This window comes from Taudactylus pleione, unplaced genomic scaffold (genome assembly GCF_031769625.1).
Source record: "Taudactylus pleione unplaced genomic scaffold, aTauple2 ptg000398l, whole genome shotgun sequence".
NCBI lineage: Eukaryota > Metazoa > Chordata > Amphibia > Anura > Myobatrachidae > Taudactylus > Taudactylus pleione.
The window spans coordinates 1505681-1522199 of record NW_028284800.1 but is presented as its reverse complement, the minus strand read 5'-3'; the positions used below and the strand labels follow the sequence as shown (position 1 = coordinate 1522199).

At 42.4% G+C, this 16519-nt stretch overlaps 1 protein-coding gene across 1 annotated transcript in view; it reads right to left on the bottom strand.

The window, feature by feature from the left end:
• The window catches only part of LOC148506666 (solute carrier family 22 member 13-like), a 128754-nt gene extending 124733 nt beyond the window's left edge, over positions 1-4021 (bottom strand). Inside the window, exon 1 of the mRNA XM_088446406.1 lies at positions 3638-4021. Within this exon, the coding sequence (XP_088302532.1) occupies positions 3638-4018 (381 nt within the window). The 5' untranslated portion in view covers positions 4019-4021. The remainder of the gene's footprint in view (positions 1-3637) is intronic.
• Positions 4022-16519: the final 12498 nt, after the last annotated feature.

Sequence of the window (16519 nt, the reverse complement as noted above, 5' to 3'; positions counted from 1 at the left end):
TATGGTAAACAAACAGCATATCTCTTAACCTGCAGTGAATATTTAATGCCATTATTATCAACAATGGCATAACGTGTTATATAACATACTTTTGATATAAAATCTAATATATACCTTTCATTGTAAAATAGAAATCCCTAATGTGTAGGTCAGTAATAACTGCAGAAGTAGCCATTTATAATATGTTTAAAACAAACTGTACCTTCCTATGGGCAGGACAAAGTAACCTGCCCCCATAGTTAGATGCACAGCCTTTTATTATTACAAACTTTATGAAGGGGCCATGGCATAATGCTTCCAGCAGGAAGAAGAGGGCTACTGTAGTGGCTTCACGACATCGCTGCCTGTCCATCCTAACCCTTAATAAGGACAGTTATATGTACATTGCCACCATTTGTGTGATAATTAATGATGTGAGAAGTGCAGGCAGGATTATTGGGAGAAGACAGGCAGTTGTATACTGTAAAAGTTGTGAGGGGAGGATTTATCAAATCTTGGAGAGAGAAATAGTTCCAACCAATCAGCTTCCAGCTGTCATTCTTCTAGCACAGGAGAAAAGAAAAGTACTCTCATGTGTAGGGGCACAATTTCCACCTATATAAGTTAAAACTTAACTTTTAATAGATAATAAATAGTAAGACAGGGACTAACAAGACTTCAACAACATAAAACAAATATAGACTTAATATCCAATATGTACAGGAGAGGGTTGTCAATGACCGTCCTGTGTAAACTTATAGAATAGTACAATAATTAGTGACCATTCTATAAGGGTTATCAGGTGATAATTGAAAGCATTTAAAGCATTAAGAAATGGATTGTTATAAACAGACTATAAAAATAGTCATTAATATGTGCTGTTATCATTGCTGTTTATAATTGATTTAATAAGTGAATATATATATGAAAAATACAAAAATAAATCAACAGATAATTTCTGGAATAAAGACTGGACCAAACAACCGCCGTATTACTATAGATGACCAGACAATGATGTACTAGGTCAAGATTTAGTATCAGCGTTATATATCAAGATACAATATATCAGAAATACAGAGGTAAGTTTCTTCATTTTCTGGGAATCAGTAGCAGCATTTCTTATATTGCCAATATGTTCAAGTAGTCTATTCCTAAATGGTCTTGTAGTCATGCCTACATATCTTTTGTGGCATGGGCATTCCAGACAATAGACTACCCCCATGGCATTGCAATTGAAGAATTGTTTTATTTCTATGGTATTGTTGTATCTGTCTTTAATGGAATCTACCCTTGCCATGTGGGGGCAGGCATTACACTTTCCACATGGAAATGTGCCTTTGATCTTACTGACTTTTCTGGGTTGTGAGTGTAAATGGCTATTAGTTAGGGTGTCCCTTAAGTTAGTTGATCTTTGCCAACTAAAGGCTGCCCGTTGGTCCAATTGGTTCTTCAGATCTTGGTCCAATAACAGGATATGCCAGTGTGTATTAACTATATCCTGTAACTGTCTCCATTCTTGGCAGAAGTTCCCCACAAATCGAATTTTATTTGTGTCAGGGTTATCCTTCCTGCCTGGGAAGATAAGATTATCTCTCTCCATTTTGCTCACTTGAGATTGGGCATTTTTTATTGAACGTTTGCTATAGCCTCTATCCACTAATCTTTGGCTTAGTTCCACACGTTTTTCTAAATATGTTTCCTTCTTGGAACAGTTCCTTTGCAGTCTTAGGAACTCTCCTTTAGGTATGTTCCTTACTGTTGGAGGATAGTGTGAACTATTGTGATGAAGGACACTGTTCGTAGCCGTGTCCTTCCTGTAGAGTTCTGTCCTGATAATGCCTTCATCTCCCAGGATAATATTAAGGTCCAGGAAGTTAACCATCTCTCTGCTGATATTTCTTGTCAGTTTTAGATTTAAATTATTCTGATTTAGTATATCAATAAAACAGTTTAATTCCAGTTCTGTCCCATGCCAGATCATTAGAATGTCATCAATATATCTTTGCCATATTGTTATATGGCTTGTGAAGATCTCATTATCTTCATTAAAGATATGTTCTGCCTCCCACCATCCCAAAAACAAATTCGCATATGTGGGCGCGCAAGCCGCGCCCATCGCTGTCCTGCGTGTCTGAAGGAAAAATTTGTTGTCAAAGGTAAAATAGTTTCTTGTTAGGACAAATTCCAATAATTCCCATGTGATGGCTCTATTTTAATTCCACACAGTGTGTATATATATGCACACATAAGATTTGGTCACATTTTCCTCTCTCATCTATAGTGAGAGATTCTTTGTTATTCAGGTTTATTGTGCTTGATTTAAACCATCTTTCTATCTACTTGTGTGTCACATATTTATTAGTATCAGTTTATATCATTAGTATTTCTGATAAATTGTATCTTGATATATAACGCTGATACTACATTTTGACCTAGTACATCATTGTCTGGTCACCTATATTAATACGGTGGTTGTTTGGTCCAGTCTTTATTCCAGAAATTATCTGTTGATTTATTTTTGTATTTTTCATATATATATTCATCTATTAAATCAATTATAAACAGCAATGATAACAGCACATATTAATGACTATTTTTATAGTCTGTTTATAACAATCCATTTCTTAATGCTGTAAATGCTTTCAATTATCACCTGATAACCCTTATAGAATGGTCACTAATTATTGTACTATTCTATAACTTTACACAGGATGGTCATTGACAACCCTCTCCTGTACATATTGGATATTAAGTCTATATTTGTTTTATGTTGTTGAAGTCTTGTTAGTCCCTGTATTACTATTTATTATCTATTAAAAGTTAAGTTTTAACTTATATAGGCTGATATTGTGCCCCTACACAAGAGAGTACTTTTCTTTTTTCCTTATAGCTAATTTTACTCTCAAGGGTGCACCTCCTTTTTTCCTACCATCTTCTGGGATATATAACCCCTATGGTGATTTTTCTAATAAGTGGAGTCATATCTGCCTTATCCAATATCTATAGTGCATTTTGGTACCAGTGCTTAGAGTTTCCCTTTACCTTTTTCCCTTTGCATACATTCTTCTAGCACAGCCAGTATTATGACAGTTAGGAGCTGATAGGTTCATACTTTATCTCTCTCCAAGATTTAATAAATCTTCCCCTGGTAATTAGGTGCATACATTCTGTGATTAAGGACTGTCAATGATCGATGGGTACACAATATTACAACGAGATGGAAGACAAGAGGAGAACTGGGTGTATGGGTGTATGAAGATTATTACCTACTATCTAATAAATTTAAACATCAACCTGAGTAGTTAAAAAATGATAGTGTTCATTTAATAATAAGGTAATATATAACATATGGCTTTAAATGAGCATCGATTTAAAATTAAGTAGAGGTAGTATTACGTTATATTCCCAGTGCAGGTTATAGATTATATATGATCTATTCACTAAGCAGTGTTAGGAGACAGAGTAAAAAGTGATAAGAAAGTGATAAGGTGCCAGCCAATCAGATCCCAACTGTCATCTCACAGGCTGTGTTTGAAAAATGACAGTTGGGAGCTGATTGGGTGGCACCTTATCACTTATTACTTTTCACTCTGTCTCCTAACACTGCTTAGTAAATAGACCCCTAAGCATTTTAGTGGACACACAAATATTTACAGACCTCTGTGACCAGTGTTGACTTTTGCTGTGATGTATCATACACCCATCCATTCTGGCAGACAGTTGTGCTGTTCAATCCGTAGCTTTGAATTGATTTGATGCTCCAATTCACTGGAGTGTACATCAGGCATTGCTCATACGACCCATGTGAATTACCTGGGATGGTTAAATTCAGCTGCACGTCCTCAGTAAGGTATGGGGCTTTCTCAAGGATCCAGTCGGTATTGCAGTGGTAAGGCACAGATATTCCCATAAACACCTGTCCAAACATGTGGAAGGCATTGAAAAAACTAAGGAAACAAAGTATAAAAACCAAACTTTTCTGAAAGCGCCCAAATTCCCCGACATGTTTTAGGATTTCCCCAAAGTCCGTCATTGTCATCTGGTTCAAAGCTGGGAGAGACACTTCACTGACAGTGAGAAATTAATGGTTAACCTCAGCTCATGAGACACATGTAATAAGTCAAAGTCCCATATTCTATAACACATGAATATATATACTTGAAGACACTATATACTGTACATTCACAATCTAATGTAATCATTTCCTTTTATCACACCATTATAATATCCATGGATATACTGTAGATTTTTTTTTGCATGCCAGTATTTACCAATATTAATAATAATCATCATATCACTAACATATCATTACTGTTTGCTGGCTACATTGGCTGGTGCTAGTTGCAATGTTTTATAAGCATTAAATCAAAAGGGCCAATTACACTCAGAAGTTAATTAACCTACCACTGTGTTTTTGGACCATGGGAAAAAAAGAGAACACATAAGAGACCCACATAAACATGGTAAGAACATATAAATGTTACGCATACAGAAATTTTTTAGCAAATTATACTGTACTGAAGTAATCAAAATATCAGAATATATGATATACTCACCAGTTTTTTATTATATAGAAAATCAATAGACATTTTCAGTCTCTGAACTGCAGAAAATCAGTATTAGGCATGGACGCTACTAATGGTGCTGCTAGGACAGGATATTTATTTACTTTACAACAATTAAAGAGGAGAAACTCAATTTGTCCCCATGGTCCTCCAAAGCTTATCGTGGAGGATATATTATATTATAAACATGGGCGTAACTACCATAGATGCAAGGAGTGCAGCTGCTATGGGGTCCAGAGCTGAGGGGGGCCCATCTTCCTTGTTAAAGTCACATGTGTTATATACATTTTTCATGATTGGGTGGTACATAGGGGCCCTTACAAACTTTTGTTATGGGGCATTTAAATGCCTAGTTACGTCCCTGATTATAAATATCCCAAAATGTGACACAAAATATTTATGGCTTCATGAATGGTATTAATAAAATACTGTGTTTGCTGAATGTTTTAGCTATTGATCCACAAATAACATAATTCTTCCTGAATCCCATATTTTCCCATAAGAACAGCGTTGTAAAATTAGTTAATGCATTCCGTTATACATAGCTTAACCTTCACTCTTAATAGACTAAACCAGAGGTTCCCAAACTGTCTGCCGAGGCACCCTGGAGTGCTTCAGGGTACTAGCAGGGGTGCCACAAGTTGGTGGTCCAATACCAAATAAAATGATTTTTAGTCAGTGTGATAGGCAAAACCAGTGCTAACGGCTGGCAATCAAAAAATGTATGGATAAAAAGAAGCACAGGCCTGTCAATTACCACATAACTGAACCTAAGGGTGACATATAAGCACAGTTTACTTCAATACATTTTTGCTGAATTTCTCAATAAGAAACGTTTGGCCCAGGGGTGCCATGGAAAAAATGCTGATACTCTAGGGCGCCATGATTCAAAAAAGTTTGGGAACCACTGGACTAAACTGTAATCCTTACCCCAAGCCCATGCCCTTCTGTGCCCTCATGCTTATTACAAACACTCAGTCGCCTTAGCTTGTAGGAAGCATCAGTATACTTCAGTATCATCTATTGGCACCCCACAATTCCCTCTAATCTCTATATTACCTATACAATACATACTCACTCGGAGCTGCAGGAGCACTGTCTAAATGCTACAGGTACCAATGTAACCTAGCTCCAGGTTGGGTAACTGCAGCTGCCTACAGGCAAGTACAGAGGTCAGGACAAGTAAACTGAATTGACCCCGTGTGTCTCTTCATATGCTAACACACATTGCAGACAACTTTTTGGCACATAAATTTCTTACTAGGGCCTCTGTCCTAGTTTGTGTACAGCATGCTTTTAATTTGCAAATGAATTCCCATTTTGAGGGCTTTGAAAGCTTTATCATTGCTCAGGGTTGTTCTAAAAGCAAGTTATATTTCTCATAGAACCATTTCCTTACATAATGAGGACCTGATTCAGTGATAGAGGCATATAATGGAGCAATTTGCACCTTGGCAGAATCATGTTGCACTGCAGATGGGAAAGATTTAACTGTGCAGAGATTTAGGGGTATATTTACTAAAGGCAGATTTTAATCGATTTAAAATCAATGAAAATCATTAAAAATTGATCAACATCAATGTTGTGTTTCTGGGGCTAAATCACACATTTACTAATACTACCAAATAGAAAATTAGATTTTTACTCACCGTAAAATCTCTTCCTTGGACTACATCTGGGTTATGCATAGTGAAGGGTGGAGTCGGACACTAGGTAGTTGAAAACTGGCTCCCACCCTCTATATAATCCCTCCCCTTCCATCTTAAGCTCAGTCTAATGTTTAACAAAGCTGGAGAAATGCCCACGGAAGAAGTGAGAAACCAGAGACCACAGGTATCTAGTATGAAACCAAACAAGGGAGAGACGTTAACATCCCCCAGATAGACTCCAAAGAAGAGATTTTACGGTGAGTAAAAATCGTATTTCCTTTTTCATCCATCTGGGGGACGCCTTACATCTGGGATATACCAAAGCAAGCCAATTAAGGGGGGGGGAGCTTCAGAAACGACCGCTCTAAGAATTTTCCACCCAACACTTGCATCAACAGATGCCAATTGGAGTGCAGACTTGGATCATAATGAAGAAGATCTAGATGTAGATATGTCACACTGAAATAGTATGGAGCCTAGGCACCCTGTGCACATGGGATCCATAATATGTAGATAACTCCCTACTGAATCACTGGGGAAAGACCTCTGCCTCTCCTGCAGGTTCGGGACTAAAAGTCCAGATACAGCTAGAGAGAAAAAAAGTATTCCTATATACGGCCAAGGAATATAGGTCCCCTACCCCTGACCAAGAAGAACACCTGGTCAAAGGAACTGCTTAAAAGGGTCCCACAGGACTTAGGCCCTCATTCAGAGGCGGTCGCTAGGGCGCGATCGATCGTATCATAAAAGAGAAAATGCGAATCATGCGCAAAATTGCAGCGCACATCGTAGGCGAGGAAACTCCCATCACAATGAAAGCACACCTCATGAGTCACGTAAAGGGGTGAGCGAGGACTACAGTCGCAGAAATTTGTGGGTCGCTGGCGCCAAGCTATGTGACCATCGTGCTTTTTTGGCAGAGTCAAGTTTCCACATCTGCATTTTCGATGGTTCTTTTGCCTATTTCGATGCGGATGCAAGCAGCGTGCAATCGCTTTGTTTTTTTTTGTCTATTCTAATGTAAATTTTGCATGTGTTTTTTGATGTGTGGTTTAAGAAATCTGGCTATGGGCTTTATTATTAAAAAACAAAGCATGCTGGGATGTGCAGTACCACAAACCTAAAAAAAAAAAAAAATCTACAAAAACATGTATTTAGCATTTGAACCAAAAAAAGGGAATTATGATTATTAAATGTATTTTAAATGGTTTTGCAAACAAATGTAATATAAATATCACATACCGAGACCAACCAAATGTAATTTCCTTTTAAAAAGAAAAAAAAGCCAATTAACGCAACCGCTTTGCTAATATACATTGCAATGACAAACACCTGTTACTTTGTTAATTGACTCCAGAAATCGGCAGAGGCAGAAACCATCGCCTGCAGTCGCAGTGCTTGAGGTAGACCCTGGGCTCACTCAAGCACTACGAGAAGTAGCAACTTAAAGGCTGCGGTATGACGTGTGCGATGACCTGCTCAGTAATTTATGCACGTCTTGAAATCTCTCTTTTTACGACAGACACGCCTGCGATCGCTGCGCCACGCCCCTGTTCACATGCACCTTCCCCTGTTACCACCCACAAACAGAACTATCTGTCAATTAGAGCTACGACCAAGTAGTGACTGACGACAGACGCCATTTAGCTTGCAAGAACTGGCTTGCGCACGCGCAATGCCGACTACACGCATGCGCACATGACAAAAAATCGCTCGTTGCGATCAACCATGCCCTAGCGACCATCTCTGAATGAGGTCCTTAGTGTCTACATGGAGAAGCCTATCGGTAAGTGTGCATGCCGGCTAGCAGTTAAAAAGAAAGATCACAGACAGCTTAAACCTGTAGCTTACCTATCCCCAGTACCTTCTCTGATGTGTATCTGGTACGGGTAGAGCCTCAAAGACACATGTAATCGGGTGACTCTTCTGGTTGCAGCCAGGGCCGTTGAGAGCGCTGCGGGGCCCCGGTAAAGAGGGGGCGTGGCCTAATCGTGGGAGGTGTGGTCACGCCCCCTCAAATAAAAAGTTTAAAAAAGTATACATTTGCAGCACCGCGTAGCGGCGCTGCACGCCGGGGAGGGGGGCGCTGCGAGCCCCTCAGCCTGGCGCAAAGCTCAAAGATCAGTGTGATCGCTCCCCCCCTCAGGCATAGGAGATTGCTGTGGCTGCTGCTTAGCAGCCGCGAGCAATCTCCCACTGCATCTCAGCACATGCTGTGTGCTGGGAGATAGTGAGGAGGGAGGGGGGGGCGACGCCGGACCCGGGCCCCCGCCGGGCCCCTCTGGAAGCCCGGGCAAATTGTACCCGCTCCCCCCCCCTCTCGGCGCCCCTGGTTGCAGCATATACAGTAGAACACTGGATTCACATATAGCTTTCCTTTATGACTGGAAGGTAATAATGCAAAGGCTGGCCACTCAGAAGGAGGAAATATCCTCCACAGTAACATACCAAAGGATGAAGAGCCCACCATACAGAGTCAAAGCCCCCAGCCCGAGACAAGCCTGGGTGCAAAACCTAAGAACAGCCAATTACTCTCTCGAGTGATAATGGTAACACCAGCAACTGGCATTGCAACTGAAACACATAAATGAAATGGCTACACCCTCTAATGTCCCCTGACTGAAGGGCAGACCAGATGCCACTAATAAGTGAGCCCACTACCTGTGTCTATATAAGAATATGTGAAATATAGGACCTCATTCAGACATACTCGCTAGATGCGTTCACTTGCACGATGCATATGAAAATTTGGGAAGGCAGGCGATCGCATGGCAAGGCATTAGCACGCCCACTATGTGTTGGCGTGTGATCGCCCTGTGTATGCAGATGCCCACCAGCCTGTCTTAAGAAGCCCATTTGCACACGTCATCTCCAGGAAGTCTATGCAACCATCTGTACCATCGAGTACCATCGGATGCGATCGCAGCACTTGTGGCTAACATACCCTACCGCAAGCACTGCGGGCACCTCAGTGTAAAAACCAGCCAGGTGACGTGTACTATGACGCTGTCTCTAAATCATGCACACCTCTGAAACGGCATTGAGATGCTCAGGAATACCTGCGTTCGCACCTCCACTCCCCCGTTTTTAATAGCCAGCCCCTGTCACCACCCACTAACGGCTTCTCCTGTCACTCATTCTGCTGGGCAGTCTATGCGCAGCGAGCGAACGTTTCCCGATCTCTCGCACTGGTTTGCGCACGCACACTGCGATGCGTACAATGCAAAAATCGGCTAGCTACGAGCGAACACATCCTAGCGAGCAGATCTGAATCGGGTGCATAATTCCAACTCACGGACACTTAAAACTGATGATGAAATAATCCTCTTTCGTATGGACAAATGAGGAGGAGGGATGGTGTTTATGTATAGACTCAAAAGGAGCCTGGACGACAACTCTCAGTGACGTCCTGCCTTTTGTCATATAGGCAAGCCTCTGTAGCGTTATGCAGAAACAGCCTTAGCTTTATAGGCTCTTTACCTCAAGCACCTGGTTTTCACAGGTGGTTTCTCATCCAAGTACTACTTACCATGCCCAACACTGCATAGCTTCCAAGACCAGACAAGATTGGGCATGTCCAGTGTGGTGTGGCTGAAGGTTATAAAATATTGCCTGCATCAGAAAATGACGGAGATTAAACTCAGATCATATCCAAACACTCAGGAGAAGAGATGGTACATAATCAGCATGATAGAAATCTATTATACATAATATACCATACCTCATCAGCGTTATGCAAACATATTATTCAAAGACGATGTAGGCCAGATGCCTATTCATCCTGGAAGGAGATATAGTAAATCACCAACATTATATGATATAATACATATTAGCCATTCAGTTGTGCATTCAATCAGTTACTCAGGAATGAGCTCAGGAATATATATAACATATTATACATTAATGTTATATAGTTTGCAAGTTCCTTTGTGGATCTTATACAACCTTCAAGTTCGGGTATGTATAGAATCACTTTTTATAGATTCGTTGTATCTTATGAAGACCCCACCTTTAATGAATTAATTTTTTAATTTAAGATTGTTAAAACCCCTGAAGAAGTCCTAAGGGACGAAACGCGTCGGGTGTGTTCTATTTGTCAGAAGGGAGGAATCTGCTTTAAATAAGTTCTGGCCCATTAAGGGTAGAGTCAGAAAAATTGTCATCATCTCCCTATGTTAAGACCATGGAGAATTTACTGTGCAAGCACTTTTAATGTTACAAATTTTATGTCATAAGACAAAAACTTTTTAATAAATTATTTGTCTATTTTCATCTAACGGTTGGCCGTTGTGCCATTATTTGGGTGGTTTTTTTTGGTGAGAGAGTCTTTTTTAGAATATCTATCCAGGATCTATAGATTCGTCTATCAAGTACTTGGAAATCTACTTCTGAATACAGCTGAGAAAGGAGGAGTAACCTTAGCATCCAAGTTTACATCTTAATTGGACTTTCTAATGGAGCAATGTTTAAATTGCTGAAAGACTTTTACTTATAGAGCAATTATTAGTTTATGCGCCCTCTAAATATATTCTTGTGTGTTTGATTGTTTTGTTCCCACTAGCAGGGGTCCAATTAGAGGTGCTGCTTCTATCCTTTAGTGCAAAATAAGAGCATTTTTTTTTGTGTATATATATATATATATATATATATATATATATATATATATATATATATATATTAGGGGTGTGCACCGGCCACTTTTCGTGTTTTGTGTTTTGGTTTTGGATCTGGATCTTTCTTCGTGTTTTGGATCTGGATTGGTTTTGCCAAAACCACCCTTCCGTGTTTTGGGTTCTGGGTTTTGTGTTTTGGATCTGTATTATTTTTTTAAAAAAGCATAAAAACAGCTAAAATCACAGAATTTGTTGGTTTTTCTGCTCCTATGCTATTATTAACCTCAATAACCTAAATTTCCACTTATTTCCAGTCTATTCTGAACACCTCACACCTCACAATAGTGTTTTTATGTCCAAAAGGTTGCACCGAGGTAGCTGGATGACTATGCTAAGCGATACGAGTGGGCGGCACAAACACGTGGCCCATCTAGGAGTGGCACTGCAGTGGCAGACAGGATGGCAGTTTGAAAAACTAGGCCCCCAAACTGTACATAATGCAAAGAAACAAAAGAGGTGCAAGATGGAATTGTCCTTGGGCCCTCCCACCCACGCTTATGTTGTATAAACAGGACATGCACACTTTAACAAAGCAATCATTTCAGCGCCAGGGTCTGCCACACGACTGTGGCTGAAATGATTGGTTCGTTTGGGCCCCCACAAAACAAGCTGGCAATTAATCTGTCCCTGCACAAACTGGCTCTACGGAGGCAAGATGTCGTCCTCATCCTCCTCATCCACCGATTCCTTACCCTCTTCAGTGTTGTGTACATCCTCATCCTCATAGAGTATTAACTTGTCCCTGCTGGAATCCACCACCACAGGTCTCTCTGTACGTTCTGGAGGCTGGTCTCCCTGGAAGAGTTGATAATTCATTTTTCTGAACATCATCTTCTCCACATTTTGTGGAAGCAACCTTCTACGCCTTTCGCTGACAAGGTTCCCGGCTGCACTAAACACTCTTTCGGAGTACACAATGGAGGGAGGGCAACTCAGGTAAAATAGAGCCAGTTTGTACAGGGGCCTCCAAATTGCCTCTTTTTCCTGCCAGTACAGGTCTGACATGCCTACTTGGATGCTGTCACCGATGTAATACTCCACCATTCTGTCAATGGTGACAGTATCATATGCAGTGACAGTAGACATGTCAGAAATTGTTGCCAGGTCCTTCAGTCTGGACCAGATGTCCAAACTTGGTCCTGCCTGCCCTGCATCACCGCCAGCGGGTTGCTTAGGATAGCTAAGTTTTTTCCTGGCAGCCCCAGTTGCGGGAGAAAATGAAGAAGGAGCTGTTGACGTGTCACGTTCCGCTTCAGCTGACAGTGTTTTCACCAGCAGGTCTTTGCACCTCTGCAGGCTTGTGTCAGCCGGAAAGAGAGACACCACAGGCTTTAAACCTAGGATCGAGCACGTTGGCCAAAATGTACTGGTCTGATTTCAACAGATTGACCACCCTGGAATCCTGGCAAAGCGAATGAAGGGCTTCATCCACAAGTCCCACATGCCGAGCGGAATCACTCCGTCTTAGCTCCTCCTTCACTTTCTCCAGCTGCTTCTGCAAAAGCCTGATGAGGGGAATGACCTGACTCAAGCTGGCAGTGTCTGAACTGACTTCACGTGTGGCAAGTTCGAAGGGCTGGAGAACCTTGCACAACACGGAAATCATTCTCCACTGCGCTTGAGTCAGGTGCTTACCCCCTCCTTTGCCTATGTCATAGGTGGATGTATAGGCTTGAATGGCTTTTTGCTGCTCCTCCATCCTCTGAAGCATATAGAGGGTTGAGTTCCACCTCGTCACAACCTCTTGCTTCAGGTGATGGCAGGGGAGGTTCAAGAGTGTTTGCTGGTGCTCCAGTCTTCGGCACGCAGTCGCAGAATGGTGAAAGTGGCCAGAAATTTTTCGGGCCACCCAAAGCGTCTCCTGCACGCCCCTGTCGCTTTTCAGAAAATTCTGCACCACCAAGTTTATTGTGTGAGCAAAACATGGGATGTGCTGGAATTTGCCCAGATGTAATGCCCGCACAATATTGGTGGCGTTGTCAGATATCACAAATCCCCAGGAGAGTCTAAGTGGGGTAAGCCACTGGGCGATGATTTCCCTCAGTTTCTCTAAGAGGTTGTCGGTGGTGTGCCTCTTACTGAAACCGGTGATACACAGCGTAGCCTGCCTTGGAACGAGCTGGCGTTTCTGAGATGCTGCTACTGATGACGCTGCTGCTGTTGCTGCGTAAGGTGATACATCTACCCAGTGGGCTGTCACAGTCATATAGTCCTTAGTCTGCCCTGTTCCACTTGTCCACATGTCCGTGGTTAAGTGGACACTGGGTACAACGGCATTTTTCAGGACACTGAGGACACTTTTTCTGATGTTTCTGTACAGTCTCGGTATCGCTTGCCTAGTGAAGTGGAATCTAGACGGGATTTGGAACCGGGGACACACTACCTCCATCAATTGTCTAAATCCCACTGCACTAATGGCGGATACCGGACGCACGTCTAACACCAACATACCAGTCAAGGCCTCAGTTATACGTTTTGCTTCAGGATGACTGCTGTCGTACTTCATCCTCCTCGCTAAGGACTGTTGGAGGGTCAATTGTTTAGTAAAAGTAGTGGTGTTCCTACTTCCTCTCTGGGATGATGAACGACTCCCAGCAACAGCAGCAGCGGCAGCAGGAGGCGTAGCAATGCAGGATCCTCCGGAGGAATCCCGGATAGGAGAGTCAGTCATGCCAGTGACATGGCCTGCAGGACTACTTCCGATCCTGACTAAGGAGGAAATTGACGAGGAGGGAGTTGACGGTGTGGTTTGCAGGCGCTTGGATACAACAGGACAACGGGATTTAGGTGTCCCTGGACTACTTACGGTCTTAGCCAAAGTTTCTGAACTTGACAGTAACTTTTTATGAATGCGCTGCAGGTGCCGTATAAGGGAGGATGTTCCTAGGTGGTTAACGTCCCTACCCCTACTTATTCCACCTTTACATATGGTACATATGGCAAGACAGTTGTTGTCCGGATTTGGATAGAAATATTGCCAGACCAAAGAGGTGGAATGTTTGGTCTGCCCAGGCATGACCGTGATGGGCTTTTTCATCCCACGGACAACAACTGTCTCCCCCGGAGCCTGATTTAAACAAACCACATCACCATCAGAATCCTCCTCGCCAACTTCCTCCTCAGCGCCAGCTACACCAGTATCCTCATCCTGTTGTACTTCAACAGTGACATCTTCAATTTGCATAACAGCAAGTGGACTGTGGGTGCTCCTTTCAGCACTTGCAGGGGGCGTGCAAATGGTGGAAAGAGCCACCTCTTCCCGTCCAGTGCTGGGAAGGTCAGGCATCGTAACCACAACCACACTTGGACTCTCCTTGGGGATTTGTGATATCTTCTTAGAACGCACAGTTCTTCGCTGTGCTTTTGCCAGCTTAACTCTTTTGATTTTTTTAGTGGGAGGAGGGCTTCCATCATCATGTGAAGCTGAACCACTAGTCATGAACATAGGGAAAGACCTTAGCCATTCCTTGCCACTCCGTGTCGTAAATGGCATATTGGCAAGTTTACGTTTCTCTTCAAATGACTTAAATGTTTTTTTCAAGGTCATTTTCCTGAACTTTGTCATTTGGGATTGTATGTGCCCTCTACTATGACATTGGGCATCGGCCTTGGCAGACGACGTTGATGGCATGTTATCGTCTATGTCATGACTAGTGGCAGCAGCTTCAGCACTAGGAGGAAGTGGTTCTTGATCTTTCCCTATTTTATTTTTATCGGAGAAAGTTTAGTCCTCCATTTATGTTATATTGATATATACGTGCGGCTAAGGCGCACACAAACACAGAAAATATTTTTTTATTTTCGTTGGAGACTAGTGCACTTTGTGGGTTACACCACCCTTTAAGAAATGAGCCAGCCGGCCCTTTACTTATGGGACACAGGCGCATGCTTGGCGCTGCTCCTTTGTTGATGCACGTGCAGCTACAGCCCACACAATTCACAAACACAGAAAATATTTTTTTATTTTGTTTGGAGTGCCCTTTGGGGGTTACAGCACCCTTTAGCGGTCGATCCAGCCGGCCCTTTATTTATGGGACACAGGTGCATGCTTGGCACTACTTTGTTGATGCACGTGCAGCTACTGCGCACACAATTCACAAACACAAAAAAATATATTTTTTTATTTTGTTTGGAGTGTCCTTTGGGGGTTTCAGCACCCTTTAGCAGTCAATCCAGACGGCCCTTTATTTATGGGACACAGGCGCATGCTTGGCACTACTTTGCTGATGCACGTGCGGCTACTGCGCACACAATTCACAAACACAAAAAAATATATTTTTTTATTTTGTTTGGAGTGCCCTTTTGGGGTTACAGCACCCTTTAATGGACAAGCCAGCCCTTTATTTATGGGACACAGGCGCACGCTTGGCACTACTTTGTTGATGCACGTGCAGCTACTGCGCACACAATTCACAAACACAAAAAAATATATATTTTTATTTTGTTTGGAGTGCCCTTTGGGGGTTACAGCACCCTTTAGCGGTCAATCCAGCCAGCCTTTATTTATGGGACACAGGCGCACGCTTGGCACTACTTTGTTGATGCACGTGCGGCTACTGCGCACACAATTCACAAACACAAAAAAATATATATTTTTATTTTGTTTGGAGTGCCCTTTGGGGGTTACAGCACCCTTTAGCGGTCAATCCAGCCGGCCCTTTATTTATGGGACACAGGCGCACGCTTGGCACTACTTTGCTGATGCACGTGCGGCTACTGCGCACACAATTCACAAACACAAAAAAATATATATTTTTATTTTGTTTGGAGTGTCCTTTGGGGGTTACAGCACCCTTTAGCGGTCAATCCAGCCGGCCCTTTATTTATGGGACACAGGCGCACGCTTGGCACTACTTTGCTGATGCACGTGCGGCTACTGTGCACACAATTCACAAACACAAAAAAATATATTGTTTTATTTTGTTTGGAGTGCCCTTTGGGGGTTTCAGCACCCTTTAGCGGTCAATCCAGCCGGCCCTTTATTTATGGGACACAGGCGCACGCTTGGCACTACTTTGTTGATGCACGTGCGGCTACTGCGCACACAATTCACAAACACAAAAAAATATATTTTTTTATTTTGTTTGGAGTGTCCTTTGGGGGTTACAGCACCCTTTAGCAGTCAATCCAGATGGCCCTTTATTTATGGGACACAGGCGCATGCTTGGCACTACTTTGCTGATGCACGTGCGGCTACTGCGCACACAATTCACAAACACAAAAAAATATATATTTTTATTTTGTTTGGAGTGCCCTTTTGGGGTTACAGCACCCTTTAACGGACAAGCCAGCCAGCCCTTTATTTATGGGACACAGGCGCACGCTTGGCACCACTTTGTTGATGCACGTGCGGCTACTGCGCACACAATTCACAAACACAAAAAAATATATATTTTTATTTTGTTTGGAGTGCCCTTTGGGGGTTACAGCACCCTTTAGCGGTCAATCCAGCTGGCCCTTTATTTATGGGACACAGGCGCACGCTTGGCACTACTTTGCTGATGCACGTGCGGCTACTGCGCACACAATTCACAAACACAAAAAAATATATTGTTTTATTTTGTTTGGAGTGCCCTTTGGGGGTTACAGCACCCTTTAATGGACAAGCCAGCCGGCCTTTTACTTATGGGACACAGGTGCACGCTTGGCGCTG